The sequence below is a fragment of the Lutjanus erythropterus genome, chromosome 7 (assembly GCF_056507025.1).
Source record: "Lutjanus erythropterus isolate fLutEry1 chromosome 7, fLutEry1.hap2, whole genome shotgun sequence".
NCBI classification, from domain to species: Eukaryota; Metazoa; Chordata; class Actinopteri; order Lutjaniformes; family Lutjanidae; genus Lutjanus; species Lutjanus erythropterus.
In genome coordinates this window covers 17,132,152-17,148,559 of record NC_139323.1, presented here as the reverse complement: position 1 = coordinate 17,148,559, position 16,408 = coordinate 17,132,152, and the positions used below count along the sequence as shown (strand labels likewise).

Below are 16,408 nucleotides of genomic sequence, written 5' to 3'. Positions count from 1 at the left end.
GAATACTTTCCAACCTATATTTAATTAAATATAGTACAAAGACAAGATATTTAATGCCAGAACTCATAAACTTAGATTTTTATAAATATACAATAAATTCTGAATTTGATTCCTGCAACCTCTTCCAAAAAGTTTGTACAGGTGCTTGTTTACCACAGTGATACATCATTTTTTCTTTTAACAGCAGTTGAAAGAAAGAAACTGTTTGGGAACTGAGGACACTATTTGTTGAAGGACACTAATCGTTGAAGTTTTGAAAATGACATTCTTTCTCATTCTTGTTTTGATATACGACGTCAGTTGCTGAACGGTTCGGGGTCTCTGTTGTCATATTTTAACTTTTGAGGATGTCCCTTTCATACCCAATCATAACCTGTTTACCTTTTAAATGCTCCAAACATTTTTTGAGTATTCCACAACTTTTCTTTTGTTGCTCTTGTCCCTACTTGTTTGAAATTCAGAACGAGCGTACATTTACAAAAAAAACAATAATGTGTATCGGTTTGAACATTAAATATATTTTATTTGTACTGTATTCAGTTGAAAATAAGTCAAAAATTATTTGCAAATCATTGCAAGTTATTTTTGGGGTTTGTATTTTGATTGACTAATTGGTGTGAGTATTCTTTAAGGAAAAAAAAAGTCAACTTCTTCATTGCGAATATTTTCTAGTTTCTTTACTCCTCTATGGCATTAAACTGAATATCTTTGAGTTGTGAACAAAACAAGCCATTTTAGGATGTCATTTTTGGATTTGGGGACCACTGATTGACTGATTTTTCACTATTTTATGACAGTTTATAGATCACACAAGTATTCCATTAGTTAAGAAAACAATTGACAGATTAATTGACAGTGGAAATAACTGATACTTGCAGCCCTATCCAGATCTTTTTCTACACTCAAATGCACACATTTATGGTTTAAGCTGCCAAAATCAAATCAAAAGGTGTCTAAATTCCCCTGCGATGTTAATTTTTGCACAATTGCAAGTCTACCTTGTCTAATTAAATACTTGGCATGTCGCCTTAGAACTGCCAACCACATGAATAAATTCACACTCTCGATATTTTTGGCATTTGTTTTAATGAGTTTAAAAACACTGCATGCAAAAGCCAGACAGTCTGAGAGAAAGGACTGTTAACACTCCAGAGTTTCATGTCCTTCATATTATAACACTGTAAAACACCATTATACCCAGTCGTTTCAAACCAATAACTGCATCAGACTCCAGTCAATTAGTAGAACAAGTAGGAATTAACGAGTCAAGCTCCTCATGAAGGGCCGTGTAGCGCTCTGCCCTCGAGTCCTCAGGCACATCTGTTACTGTAAAAGACACTTGAGGCCCTGATACACACAGACACGAGACTGTGTGACCTCATGGTCAGGTATAAATGTATATTTTTTTTTATTTCACTAACATTTTATTTTAATCGGGGCAACATGTGAAAAAAGTTTCCGCTTTGTTTCACCCTATAAAAGCCTCAATCCTCTGAATAAAATCGCAATAAAGATCACCTACTTTGATTCTCCAGTTAAAGTGCTGCTCTAGATGTTTCCCTTGATTGTCAACGTGAGCTCTCAGACGCCGTTTGCCTCACAAACTACCCCTGTGTCATGGCTACAATAGGCATGTTGTTAAGATATCCAATGTCCATGCCCTCTATGATGAGTGTGTTGCAGGGCAGAACACTCCTCCCGGTGATCGTGGCTCTAGTGTCGGCGTGTACGTCTGTGTGTGCATGTGCGTGAAGGCTCGTTTGGTTTGCACCAGGAGTAATGAGCAGCATGGGTAAGATAAGGTGGTTACATCCTCCGTCTCTCTTCATCTCTGTCTCATCTGGACCAGCTCAGCACTTCGGCGTGACCTGTTTCACTGAGTGTGTACGACAGAAATATACAGCATATAGACTTGCCAGGAAAACAATAAGCAACATTTTCAGATACAACATAAAAGTGAAATACTCTGTAAGCTGCACTCTGGTTTTTCATGTTCAGTCATAAAAACACATTTTATAAAAGATCAGAATGGCACGAGAGACTGATGTCTGAGTAAACCAAATACTGCACCAATCTTTAAAGGGTCAGGTCACCCAAATTACAACAGAAACACACACTTTCTTACTTCTATCAGAATTGAACCATATGAATAATTTCAGTATTATTTCTGCAGATTTCACATATCCGCCCAATACGATGGAGGTGAAGGAAATGCATCCGCATTAAAAATCTATTTCAACACATCCCTCCACAAACTGTTTCCATTGCAGATATTTTCTGGCACGGCTCTGGGGATGGGGGTGTTGGTTGTTTCATCAAATGTTCAGCTGCTTTGGTCCCAGTTGAAATATCTCAACAGCTACTGATACATTGCCACAAAAGTTGACTTTTTGGTAATTCCTCAACTTTTCTACTATTGTCACCACATGGTTGACATTTTTGCTTTTTAGTAAAATATCTCAATGACTACTGGATGGGTGGCCATCAAATTTGGCTCAGGTTCCCATGCATCCATCATTTTGGTGATCACCAGACTTTTCTTCTAGTGCCTTCATTAAAGGTGTTGTAAAAGATTCTGGAGGAAGACAGTTGATTGCTGAGTCGTCAAATGATTGTGTTTTGGGAATGAGGCTCAACGATCAATTATCTTACTGACCTGTGATTGGCCAAAGTCTCCCATCACAGGTTAGATTTTCTTTTTTGCCTTTGTTGAGATAGGACAGCTGAAGACACGACAGGAAAGGGGGTAGAGAGAGAAGGGATGACACATAGCGAATGGGCTGCAGGCGGGAATCGAACCAGCAGCCGCTGCAGAGGATTTTCTAGAGCCCGTAAACAAGAGCCAAGAGGCACAAGTATAGTTTTCTCTCAGACAACTTAAACTACATTATACACAAAGGTTTTTATGGACCTTTTGCCCAGTGACACCATAAATAAACTGCCTACCACAATTTTAAGTTGAAATTGTAAGGGCTTAAATACTTTGGTTTATGAATAATAATACTTCCAAAAAAGAGCTTCCCATCAGGAAAGTCGTTTTCTTGTGTTATATCGAGAAATTGGCCCCATGTTTTCTTGAGATAATTATATAAATTAAGCCATTATCACGAGAAAATCATTGTCTTGAGATGACAAAATGATTAACTTGTGATCTTAAGATAATGGCATTTAAAAATAATAGAAAGCCTGGCAATTCTTCAAAGCTGTGATCACGAAAGAAATTCCATTCACTTCCATTGTATTGGTTGGGATACAGAAATCTTAGGGACAGATATATATTTTTTTTTGTCAAAGTTCAAATTAAATCCCCCAAAATCTTAATGGCTACACACTGCTAGAGGTAAACGTGGAGTTATGTTTTTCGTAATCTAGGTGAAATGACCCTTTAAGTCATCTAGCATAAATACAGTCTTTCACTACAATCTTTGTTCTTTAACATGTACTGACTGGATAAGGACAAATTGTGTCTCTTGCAGAGGACAAACAGAAGGCAGACTTGTTTTATGACTAGTAAAATAAAGGAACCTTGCTTCTTCACCTCAGGTGGGACAAAGGAAAGACAAAATCATGTATTTACTGTAGAAGGCTGTCATCAACACAGGCATCGCTGGCTTTCAAAAGGCAGGGAGCAAGAAGCTCTGCAGCGTGGATGAACTGGCCATTTGTGTTTGAAAGAAAAAACAACAACAACAAAAAAAAAAAAATCCCGCTGCAGGGCTTCATTTGATTCCTCTCACCAAAATCCAAGCTGTGATTTCTACATTTTTTTTTTCTGTGATATGTAAAAAAAGCAAAGTAGCTCTGAAGATGCATGTACAGTATGTTGATATTCTCTCTGTTTATAAATGACCCTCTCTTTAGCATAATCACAAATGAGGCCCCTGGTGTGTGTGTGTGTGTGTGTGTGTCTGTGTGTGTGTGTGTGTGTGTGAGGCAGTCTGGTGTGACAAAGCAGCAAGCCCGGACCCAACCCTGGGGCTCCATTATAAAAAACACACAAACACATACACATACACACATGCCTGCACACCCGCACTCACATCATCTCAAAGAGCACATCATCCAGTAACATTTCGGCTGATATAGTTATCTCTGTCTGTGATGAATAAACCCCGCAGTGGACCTGTATGACACATAAACACTAACACCTTTCCTCGGTTACACTCTTACACAGCACTTTTTACCGTACAGTACAGAGCAGGCCAGTATTACGTCATCATTAAGGCTGAAGAACCTTTTTAAACAGGGTCTGTGTTTAGGCTTGATCATTTCTTTCTGGGCCTGAGTAGCTACAGTACAGGTTTGCGTTAACATCCCAGCACTAATGGCAGATTTTCAAAGTTAGCTTTGCTCAGTTGTGCCAGGCTGGGTTGAAGGCCTGGATACCCAGCAGCTCAGCAGCACCAGAAGGAGAGACCAACATACTTTCTGGATCGTCAAAGGCAGCGGTGGGGAATTAAGGCAGTTGTCCCCTCAAAGATTTTACACACAAAGACTCTGATTTGTGCCATTGACAGTTCAAGTCTCAGCCTGCTTATAGATCTTCACTGTTTTTTAGTCTTTTGATCTGATTGTCTTGTTAGCCGTTTCACTGCAGAAGTAGCCCGCTATTAATCATATTCACACGATGGCTGTTTTCCTCTGATGTCACACTCGGGGTGAGCAGCTCAAATATTGTACTACTTTGGTCCAGGTTGCAACTTGTAAAAACACAGGGAATCTGACAAATCATTGTTGTTTCATTGCTTCCTGATTGACCAGCAACTGAAAAGATAATATTAAAAATGGTTGAACGATCTAATGCGAAATCAAATGTTATTTTAGTTTGAAATGTGACGTGATGTCTCTCCAGATCTTCACTGTCTATTGTCGTTTCTGTTGCTGATCCATCAGGAAGCGGTAATAATATAACGCTTTGTCAGATTCCTCACGTTTATATGACAGGCAACCTGGAACGCAACAGTATGCCATTTGAGCCTGCTACTCTGAGTGTGATGTCAGAGGAAAATGGCTTCCGTGTGAATCTGATGAATGACATGATGTAACAAACGGCCAAATCAGATGCTCTCAACGCTCTACTTGGGCGGTATGACGACAAGTGGAGGCCCTCTCCTTGGCCTCCACATCAGAACCTGGGCGTCGTTGGCGTTGGGCCTCCCCATGGCATTAGGAGGGATGGGCTCCATGCGGGTCAGCACCCGCGGCTGGTCCTGGTGCACCCGGCCCACCAGCCTGGCTCTGGAGCCTAGAGGCAGGGATGGATCCACCGCAATGTCGACCCTCATCCTCCATTTGATGGTGTGGAGCAGGATCTTTTCCCTGGACGTGGTGTTGAGCGCCACCAGCCAGGTGGTGAAGCTCTGGTCCCTTTTGATGTTAGTCAGTAAGGGCGTGTTGGATTCGCTGACTGGTACCGCCCAGGTGACACTGGGATAAAAATTGTCATTCATACTAACAATGAAGCGGGATGGCTTCGATGTGGGCCCCACTATGGTAACCGTCTCTGTTGTGTTTCCGTACCAGGGGTAGCTCACACCGTCTGAGTCGCTGATGGCCCTCACTAGACCTTCTCGTAGCTGAGGAAGCTCCCAGCTTGACCTGAGAAGAGACAGACGCTATGAGACTGGAAACAAGAAGATTTCTGGTAACTGTGTACCATCTAATGATGGCCAGTGTTATGAAGACTTTAAAATTAAATATCGTATCAGAGTTAAATGAACTTTTCTGCCAATATCACAGGCTGGTGAGATGACGCTTTGATTATGCGCACATGAGGTCAGTATGTTTGTAATGGGGAGGTTTTTTTGAAGTGTCCAAAAGGCATAACGATGTTTCTGTTCGCAATAATTGCTCAGCGTCTGTCATGCAAGGAGGAGCCAAATCATATTACTTCAACTTTGCAAATTTAATTTCCCAGTTTAGGAGCCCTCACTCTGTTCATTACAATGAAACAGGGACCAGTTGTCAGCAGTAGTTTTCTTATTTTGCCCAGTGAATGTGTACATGCGTATTTCATATTTGCACCTACCAGTGGGCCATCACAATAAGTGTTGGCACAATAATGTTGATTCCACTAGAGGAGAGACTTGGTGCATAAGTCAACAGTTGGATTTAATGGTGATTTTGAGAGTTTTTCAACTGATAATTGAAAATAATTTGTCTTGGGGTTAAAAAAAAAAGGAGTGTCTATTTGCATAGACACACAGCAGCTATTCTGCTATTTATACCCATCCCCTTGTGTTTTTACTGTAAAGAGGGACTACATTTGTGCAGACAGGAGGTTGTAGTGGGTGAACAGGTTAAACACAAGACTCTCCCTGAGAGGCTGCAGTTTGAGTTCTGTCCCATGCGAAACCAGAAGTCTAAAATGACTTTTAATTTTTTGTACTATTGTACTTATTATTTTCAGTTTTCTGCTGCTTTGTTTATGTTTAGGCAACAACACCACTTAGATAGGTTCAGGTCATTTTCATTCAGTTTAGTTTAATTTAATTCTAGGCATACTCATGTGTCTGAGGCATGAAAAGTTTTTGAATAGACACACCTGCATGGCAGAGACAAACCATGATCTCTTCCTAAACCTCATCAAGTAGTTTTGTTGCCTAAACCCTTCAGAAACTGAAAACTGAAAGGGCAATAATGAAACAAGCAAGCACAAAGTAAAAGTCTAAAAATTAAATAAGTATCACACCAGACTCAATTACTTGTCATCAAGGTCAGGGTCTTAGACCCTCTCTCAGGGAAAAGTCCTGCATTTAACTCACCACAGCCTCAGAGACTTTATCGCTGTTTACAGCTACACTTGCAGGGCTTGGTGACCAAAGCCAAATAGTTGCCTTGTGCATATTGTCTTCTGGGTGCAAATAGACTCTCTGTTTTTTGTTTACAACGGAATTAACAGAAGTAACATGATTGTTTCACACAGGCTTTAAAATCCTTATCCAGACATGAGCTTACGTTGAGACAACAACAACAGCCGGCTGTACATGATATCTAGTGGTTCAGCGTGTCAGTGGATTAACATCATCTCTTTGTTGTGCCCAACAGTTTTTGTCAGCTGGTGGACCCCTTCCATCTATTTGTTGTTCTTTTCATGACCAATCTGATGACAAGCCTCGTCCTCTCACCCCCTACACCCACCCACTCCCTAAACCCAGCAGGATTAGACACCCCCTCACATATGCCCTCCAGATAATATATATGTGTGTGTGTGTGTGTGTGTCATGGTGGGGGTGTGGGGGAGGACATGTCTCCGTGGGCACAATCTGAGTGTGAGAGCATCAACTGAACTGTTGTGTAGCTCCTTTAATAGCAGCTTTTCTATTTAGGTGCCAAAGTCACAGGAACAGAATCTGTCGGTGGGCGTTTGAATGAAGGAGGCTGACGAGCGCAGTTAACCTGCTGCGTGCACAAATGCTCTGTGCAACTCGCTGTGATGCACAAGTGTCAACGTGTTATACAGAGTGTAAGGGAGAGCAGGGCATCTTGTCACACGGGTAAGTTTTCACCTGGTTACACCTCCAGCACCAGAGGGCGCTATCTAAAACAATCAATAAAGTTTAAAAAAAATAAATAAATAAACCACACTATATACATAATGAAGCTTTAATAAGTAAGAATAGAGGGGAGTAAAAGTATATTTTAATACCTTATCCAAAGTCCTGTACTAAAGCTAGCTTGATAGCAATAACACACTTGTCACTTTGGGGCAAATTGCCTCAGTGCTTTCAGGGCAAATCATCACATGTGACAGTTTGAAATCCCATGTCTTACTGTAGTCAGTGGGAGCTGAACATTATGTTAACATTCATTCAGTGTTATTGGCCACAGCAAAGTCCCTCCCTATCTGTCTGTTTTTACAGGAAACATATAAATATATGCAGAAAAAAAAAATAGCATTCTGATTTCTGTTTCATGTGGACTTGAAAATGAGAAGTAAAAGTCTAAATATTGTAAATTTCATTCATGTCATTTCATTTTATATGGGACAATGAGTGACTATGATGTACTGAGGGAAAAACTGAAGTAAAGCAAAAAATGTGCCAAAATGCCCCGCTCTCCCCTATAAGCATGCATGCAAACCCTGGGCAGGATTTAACGCGCGCACGGCACACGCAAAGCACGTCACAGGGGTATAATGGGGACGCAGGTGTGTGAACTCACATGCCGACGTCTCCATAGGTGTTGTAAAACTCCATCTGGGTGCACGCCTGGATCCAGCCCACCACCCAGGTCTCGTTGCGCGGAATGGGGGGCATCACAATCCGCGCCGACGCTTTGAAATAGGGCGTCTTGTACCGAAGCACTATGGGCGAGTTCTCCTCAATGACAGTCGGGCAGTGGTCTATGGTGGCCGACAGGTCGTACACCACGATGTTCTCCCGTTTGATGCGGGACTTGTTACAGGCGATGCTCTGTATGCAGCCCATGGCGGTGCAGGTGAAGGTGATGGTGGTCAGGAGCAGCCAGGAGAGCCTGACAGGCCGGGGGAAGAGCGCTGCTGACCGGGACTCGACCAGGATCAACACTATGAGGCCGTGCATCAGATGAAGCTGTAAGGCAAAGGTGGGTGCTACCACTGCTGTAGGCCCAAAAAATCAGGATCACAATAAGGCTTCAGTGAGATCAGGCAGTCCGGGCACATGAACCAGCTCCAGGGACCCGGTGCTCTGACCTCCCTGGAGGCTGCGAGAGAACCACCCTGCGGGGCTTAATGAAGCATCACATGAATGTTTGACTGTATCCTCTCCACGCTGTCCGCCTCCCCTCTCCTCAACCCGAACCCCTGCCTGTAACCTTTGATCCTCTTCTTCCTTCCCCGAGCTGTCATGTCACAAGAGGCGTCGGGAGACCGGCGGCAGGGGGACCCGGTGGTCGGGCGGTGAGGCTGCTTGTTGATGCGGCACTGTGCATGAGATGCTGCTGCTGCTGCTGCTGCTGCTGCCTTTAACCCGAGCGGCGGCGGCGTTACTGTCCGTCATGCCTGTCCACTCGACGGGAGGGAAACCCGGTGAAACAAACAAAACCTGCGAGCATCTGTGATGATGATGATGGGGAAAGAAAAACAGCTTCCTCCTTCAGACGACACAGGCGCGTCAATCCCGATCAAAACCGGCGAGTCGATCGGCCGCAAATACACCGACTGTCAACATCTGTCACAGACTGGAGAAACCTTGGCATTAGAGCTGAAAAACAGCAGATAAACGGGGTGACAGTGACCGTGTGCGCCGCTCGGCATCCTCCTCTGCTGAGCGCTGCATGGCTGTGTGTCGCTGTTCAGCCTGCGTGGTGCTGAAGCTGCTCAACGGACCAATGAGCGGCGGAGGGAGACTGAAGGCGTAGGAGTGCCCGCGTCTGTACAGTAGTAGCTTTGCTGCGACCTCTTTCCTCCATATTGGAATAATGCTTTCTAATCGCATAAACACAAAGCAGACGGGGCTCAGATAAGCCTCTAGTGGACGGGCTGTAGTTCTTATTGATGAAACTACAAGATAAGAAGCAACAGGTAGTGTTTGATGCATCTCAGGGACTGATTTTTCTGAGTATTAAAAGATGTAATAATGAAACCTCACTTCGTGTATTATGTTAATACATTTTAATAATACCACCCCGTAATTAATTAAAGAGATTTTGTGTTTAATTGTGTAGAGAATCATTTGATTGGTCAGTGGCAGTCAGCTGCCAGAGGAATTATGACACTTTTCAAAATAAAACCGTGGTAGAGGAAGCATTCAATCCTGTAATATTAGAATTTATTTTATATATTATTAAAATGAAAATCATACGTATCAGTACCACATTGTAAAAATACTCCACAACAAGGAAAGGTCTTGCATTCAAAACAATACTTAAGTAAAAGTATGTGCAACGTAATTAGTATCAGCAAATAAAGTAAGCCTATCAAGCAGGGGCGTTTCTAGAGGTGGGGGGCACTGGGAACCCCTAAAATCTGACTTGCCACCCCAAATGCATCTGTTTTTTCTTTCTGTATGCAGCTGACTTTTAATCTTTTACAAGCTTAATTTTACATAACATTACATAAATAATAAATCAAAGTATCTTTTTTTTATGATCGAGTTTGGAAAAGGAATTTAGGAGTCTCATGGCCTGACGATAGAGGTAGAATGGGGGTACAATTTCTTTTCTAGGACTTAAAGAATTAAGTATGGAAGCTTTATATTTGTATGGTCCCACTCGCCTATGTTGTGATTGATAGAACTAAATATTTTAAATACAGGAATGTAAGAAATTGTAAGATACTGTAAATCATTTTGTGTTGAATCAATTGAATTATTTTAAAGTTAATAGTTTGTGACTTTTTTCTTAAGTAATTAGCCATGTAATAAGTGGAATAATGTACAGTGAGCGGACCATTATTGAGATATGAACCCCTTCAAGATGATTCAAAACCTGTCCTGCATGACGCTGTCAAGGTTTATTTCACAATAATGACCTGTTCACTGTATATTATCCCTTACATATGAGTTTTAAAAATTAATATTACTGCTGCATTAATATATGTTGCATTTTACTGCTGCAGATGTTTATTGAGATAACTACTTTACTGTTGGATATTTTAATCTACAGCAATGCATCAAATTCCATACATCATATGTCTGTGGCGTCACTGTCCTGAGAACCACGTATCTCTAATCTTTCATGAACTCAGACAAACAGCCCTATTTTCAGCTTTGTGCATTTTCAGTTAATCCAATCAAGTTTTTAAACTTTTTATTTAGTAAAGATTTAGGAGATTTTTCTCAACCCACAAGAAACATTTAATCCCTCAGTTTTTCACAAACATTCAGAATCATCAATTTGGAGATACATGGTACTAATCTGGTCTTGTAACTAAAGGTGTAAAAGTGTAATATTTGCACGTGGAAGTATTAAGTTGTATAAATTGGAAATACTCAAGTAACTCAAACTTGTACCTCAGTACAGTACTTGAGTAAATGTATTTAGTTACCTGGTCACAAGGTACATTAGTGGCTGTTTCAGTGCATGAGCAGGCAGAGTTTGCTCAGTTATCATGGAACTTATCAAATTTCCATTTTCTCCTCCATACTGGATTAAAAGTTGAGATAGAAAAAAGAAAACAGCTACCAAGGGGACCTCATGATGATATATATGTATATATATGTATATGTATATATATATGTATATATACACACACATACATATACATACATGATCATTCTTTCATTTTCATCAAGATATATGTATTTTATTGAACACATATTTTTGATTAAGAGAATATAATGAGTGTTTTATGTTTTTGTCTCAATTGTTTTTATGTTTTGTCATATGTATGTATCACTGAATGATGAATTAATCTTTATATTATAACTTCAGTTGAATATATTTATTGAAATCCCAGTTAAAGGTATTGTCATTTCACTTAACTTTTGAAACATGTTGTTGAGAGCTTACCATTCTCCTTATGATTTGTAAAGGTGACAAACAAAAATAACACTGGAAGGAGTTACTTGCATACAAACATATAAAATAATGAATTTTGCTTTGGATCTATAAACGAGAAGTTTTGTTTCTGTTTGTTTTATTCTGACCTGACACTCTATGTACATTTTTCTAATAACCTGCTTGTGTTGTTTTGTTTTTTTTAAACTCCCATGCTGCTTTGGGTTGATGGACAAAAGCAGTCACATCTACAGGAAGAGAAAGAACATCACATAGGAAAAGTTTGCTACAAATGAAACACTAACGCTGATAATAAACATCAAGTTTAAACAAAGAATTACAATGTTTAAATTGAGTATTCATGAAACAAGACACTCTTACTTTTGTCAATAGAGGTTACAGAACTTTTATTTTGAAAACCAACCATATGCACAGCGCAGCATCGTCACTTCCGTGTTACGGGGCATGCAGGTTGCTGATTCACATACAACAGAGAAACAGCGTCCTGTATCGATAAAATATAAGCATGTCTCTGTCATAAACTGTGGAAACTCAGCGCAGACTCTCCTGGCAGGTTACCATGGTGAGTATCTGATGGTTTATACGACGGTTAAATGTCCGAGAGGTTCACAACTAACTAACACTTCCACATGTGCTAAGCTAATCGAAGCTAATGGTAACTTGACTGCGAGTGTAGCTGAAGTTGAAGCGTCGTTAGCAAAGTCAGCGGGCTGCTTTTTACCTGAGATTTTAATGTTGCTCGAACTGATGAGACATGTAACTGGCCTTTATTTTACTTCTGACTGAAAGACAACAAGTCAAGTCTAGCACTCTGTAACGTTCAAAACGATGTAAAAAATCTTTTTTTTTTATCTCAAATGTCACTAATAACAGGTTATAAGAGCTGTAACTGGTAAAAGTGCTTACTTAGTTTGTTTACTTACATACGTAAGTAGTTAATTATTAATAATATGGACACAAATATTTGCAGTTTTAGCAATGTGTAGCTCAACTATCTTTTTTAAAATAAGTATTTCTATTTGATTTAAATAAGAACAGTAATAATAATAATCCCTCAGCAGTAAAATATAACTATATGCGCACCTCGTTTGCCATTTTGCGCAAACTTTTATACTGTTTTTAGCTCAAAGTTATCACCTTGTCTTCCCCAGTCATTTATTTTTTATTCTTTCTTTTTAAAAGTTATTTATTAAACTTAGAATAGAAATAGAGTAATTGACAGCACCACCTAGAGACAAAGCAAACTAAGACTTTCATTGCACTGATAACTTGATTATCTCCAAATGACAAGAAAGCCTTCAAATCCTCAAATCCTCCAGATATTATGTGTTCTTACTTCTTAGTTTTATTTTGCACAATTTCATTTAAAAATACACAAAAATAGTAAAGACAACACAACTATACAGTGCACAGAGAGGATAAATCCAGGGGGCTTATTTGAAGCCTCGGCCAAAATCAAATTTCCAGTCACCGAGAACACAAAATTAACATACAGGAAATAATAAGACAAGTGACAGCAAACTAATAGTAACAAAATATGTATGACAGCTCCAACAACAGCAGCGTTAATAATATCAGTGTAAAAGCAGAAAATGTATGTATGAGATGTGTCAACTTTCTTTAATGTGATTTCCTCCCTGTAGGTCCCCACAGACTTCAAAGCCCTGATCCAGAGGTTTTACCACCTTCAGTCTGAGCGGGTAGAGACGTACAAGCTCTTTGAAGAGTAAGTTTGGATATAATGACGACTTACCACACTATTGGTTACTGCATACAACTGTACACACACACTTTCACAATCACATTTCATGGACATAGAAATCTGAATTAAACGCCTCATACATTTCTGCTTGTGTTTTTCTTGGTTTTGTTTTGACTGCTGACTGCCTTCCAGAGGACATGAGGCCTACTTGAGGACGGGGCCCCAGTATGACTTCGACCACTACAGGCAGCTGGTTCATGAGATAACACAGGCCTTCTGCGGCATCTCCAAAGAAGTGCTGGAGATCAAGGGAAAGCTGCACCACGACTTTGACAGACCAGATCTTTCTGAGCACATTGAAAAGCTGCAGAACAAAGAGAAGCAGAAACTTGAACTGGTACGTTAACAGTCTCTGTATGGTTTTTATATTGAGTCCGCAAGACAGCAATGTACAAGTTAATGAGCATTTTCCAAAAAAAAAGTGCCGGGGATGAACAGTTAGTCAAAATAATATTGAAAAGAGCATGATGCAAATCGCAGGAGCTGCAGGTTTTTTTGCATCACCATTATGAATGAAGCATTGTGGAGTTACAAAGATGCCCTGAGCTACAAATCATGTTCTCCAGATGTAAGAGAACGTGCTTCAGACCCCAGCAAAAATCCCATCAACAATTTTATATCATCTTCAGTGAAAATTAAATGCAAAAATTAACATTTCCACTGCAATTGTGATTTGTATCACAGTGGCAATATCTGTTAAAATCATCACAGTGTGATCTTTTAGGCTCATCATTCTGCCTTTAAAGTGTATATGTGCTTTGATTGAACATTACACTGGCTATATTGTGGAAAGATGGATTCCTTATCTGCTCTGACACCATTATTTTTCAACATTGTTCACTGGTTGTCCTTCGTATACTGTAGCAGGTGATATGATCAGCCAATTTTGAAATACAAACTAATGACAAATACTCACTCATCTTAGCACAGACCAACTAAAGAGACTCACAAATGGTTCTGATGCAGTGAACAGATTTTTAATTTAATTGGATACTGGAAAGAATATTTAATAAAGAACAATTGATCAGTTAATCCATAAATAAGAGACAAAATTCAGGGAATCACAGATAACATAAGAATCACAAATCAGTCTAACAGAAGATTTTTTCTCAAACATTTTTATTTCTAGATATACATAAATGATTTGGATTCTTTAACTGTCAATAAATATCAGAATGGCCTTGTAGCCTTTTTCAAGAATCTCTGTGTTTCAGATATCCACTTACTCTGCCACGACTAATGATGTTTCAAACTTCTGGTTCTTAGAAATTTTATGTACTGTAAGCCATCTATTTCAAGTCCTCACCATTTAATGTTCTGCTGTTTCACCACAAGGAGGCAGAGTTCTTATGCAAGTACAGTTTCTACCACTGTTACATTAAGGATTCAGCTTTTCTTTTCATCCTGACAGTTTAAGCCATAAATCTTTGAAGTGCTATACGTGACGGAAAATTGTCCATAAACTTCTGACTCGGCTTTTTGTGTAAACTGGATGTTAAACACCAACTTCAGTTCTGGTAAAAATCATTCAGTGGAAAACAGTAAATTGATAGTTACTTAAACTTTAGTTATTTAAACTGTAAAAAATGGAATAATAACTATGTTTATTATTATTATTTGAAGACTTCTTAATATTAAATAAATACTATTTAATATAAAAGGTGTACCAGCAAATATTAAAGTATTATTCAATCATTGTAGCATTTATTGATGAAGGTTATCATAATGTGTTACCTGAGTCAGTCATGGTTTAAGTGAGTGTGTTGTTAAAATGTTAACGCCTCAGTGCTTCCACATTTCTGAACAGTCACATCTGGTGTCAGAGGTGACGTGCAGCACTTTTCTAAACACTTAAGTTTTACACTCCTTCTGTAATATTAACCAACTTCCTCTCTGCCGGTAACGTCATAAAGCTCCTATTATCTTTGTTCATCCGCCGTCTCCTCTCCATCCTCCACTGGTGAATGGTTTGCATAAATCTTATCTGATGTGCCTTCTCCACAGACAGCCAAGCTGCAGCTGGCCAGGCAGCGGGCCCAGGATCACCCGGAGGACGAAGACTGTCAAGAAAAGATTCAGGAGATCAAGCACGAGTAAGAGCAGCTATTACAGCCCCTCCGTTTACTGCGTTGGCTCTCTGCTGACCCATCCACTCGCTCACTATCAACCTGCTGTCAGCTGCAGAACTTCCTGTTTCCTTCTAATTTAACAGACTCTTCGCCACTTGAAACTGTCAAGGATATTTACTGTTTGTTTAATTTCTTGTCCAGGATCATCAAGAACAAAGAGGCTCTGAGTGAGATCATGCAGGACTTTAAGTACGACTCGGAGGAGTCTGACTGACAGGTGACTCCCAGGAGGCCTGCAGCCACCCTCTCACATCACCAGACGGCCGAGCTGACAGATCGACTTGGCCCTGCTGCTGCAACTTCCATCTTGGACTCCTCCGCTGCACTTATTGATCCCCCACTGGCCCCACCCCGTTCGCTGCTGCTGCAGTCTTATTCCACCCTGGGGTCTCCTTACATTCTGACTCTGTGTTTCTGTCTGTAATGTGTTTGTGTTCATGCATGCATCAGCAAAAAAACTTTATTTATGTTGTGAAGATATGTGTAAATATTCAAAAGGCTCATCCAGCAATCCTTGTTTACTTGATGAATTGTATTTTTAAATAAAAAAAAGACACTTTCCAAGACAAGTTTTACTTTTTACTGTCCTATACACAGTATTTGTCAAAGGTGTTATTTGTGCAGTGAAAGAATATAATTTACAACAAAACATTCTTTAAATATGCAGTTATAAAAATATAAACAGTATGAAAATGTCTTCAAATAGTCTGCTGAGACACAGGACAGTATATAGGCTATATTTTACACATAGTGAGGTGTTTTTTCATGGGAAATCAATGATACAACCAACACTTGCTGCAGTTCAGAAATATCTGAATTACACATGGATGTATGAGCTATAACATAACAGATTAATATTTGATGTCTGATTACTGTGTTTAAACAGTTAAACTATTCGCTAACTATTTTGATAACCAAACATTCATTGGTTTGAGTTTAATCAGGGAGTATCATATCATTATCATTTTAAATCGAATATCTTTGTGTATTGAACTTTTTGACAGAACGCAAAAGATGTCACCTTGGTCGTTGGAGATGGTGGATGTATTTTTCACTATTTTCTGACATTTTATAG

The 16,408-nt window shown here is 39.7% G+C and overlaps 2 protein-coding genes across 2 annotated transcripts; one reads left to right on the top strand and one right to left on the bottom strand.

Annotated features, from left to right (window-relative positions):
* Nucleotides 1-4,794: 4,794 nt before the first annotated feature.
* Nucleotides 4,795-8,624, bottom strand: fam78bb (family with sequence similarity 78 member Bb). The gene is made up of 2 exons (XM_084722966.1): nucleotides 8,164-8,624; nucleotides 4,795-5,598 (listed from the first exon to the last, which is right to left on the bottom strand). Exons 1-2 carry the CDS (start codon nucleotides 8,541-8,543, stop codon nucleotides 5,076-5,078), a joined length of 903 nt encoding a protein of 300 aa, XP_084579092.1. The 5' UTR covers nucleotides 8,544-8,624; the 3' UTR covers nucleotides 4,795-5,075.
* Nucleotides 8,625-11,847: 3,223 nt separating this feature from the next.
* rex1bd (required for excision 1-B domain containing) lies at nucleotides 11,848-15,902 on the top strand. The gene is made up of 5 exons (XM_084722203.1): nucleotides 11,848-12,004; nucleotides 13,086-13,168; nucleotides 13,337-13,541; nucleotides 15,209-15,297; nucleotides 15,475-15,902. The coding sequence occupies exons 1-5, from the start codon at nucleotides 12,002-12,004 to the stop codon at nucleotides 15,545-15,547; spliced, it is 453 nt and encodes a 150-aa protein (XP_084578329.1). The 5' UTR covers nucleotides 11,848-12,001; the 3' UTR covers nucleotides 15,548-15,902.
* The last annotated feature ends 506 nt before the right edge of the window (nucleotides 15,903-16,408 follow it).

Bases quoted from the DNA above. Each gene is read 5' to 3' on its own strand.
- fam78bb (XM_084722966.1), bottom strand. From the start codon at position 8,543: ATGCACGGCCTCATAGTGTTGATCCTGGTCGAGTCCCGGTCAGCAGCG. The intron at 5,599-8,163 runs GTGAGTTCACAC...GTCTCTTCTCAG, and splicing joins ACCTATGGAGACGTCGGCAT to GTCAAGCTGGGAGCTTCCTC.
- rex1bd (XM_084722203.1), top strand. The intron at 13,542-15,208 runs GTACGTTAACAG...CCTTCTCCACAG, and splicing joins AGAAGCAGAAACTTGAACTG to ACAGCCAAGCTGCAGCTGGC. The intron at 15,298-15,474 runs GTAAGAGCAGCT...TTTCTTGTCCAG, and splicing joins ATTCAGGAGATCAAGCACGA to GATCATCAAGAACAAAGAGG.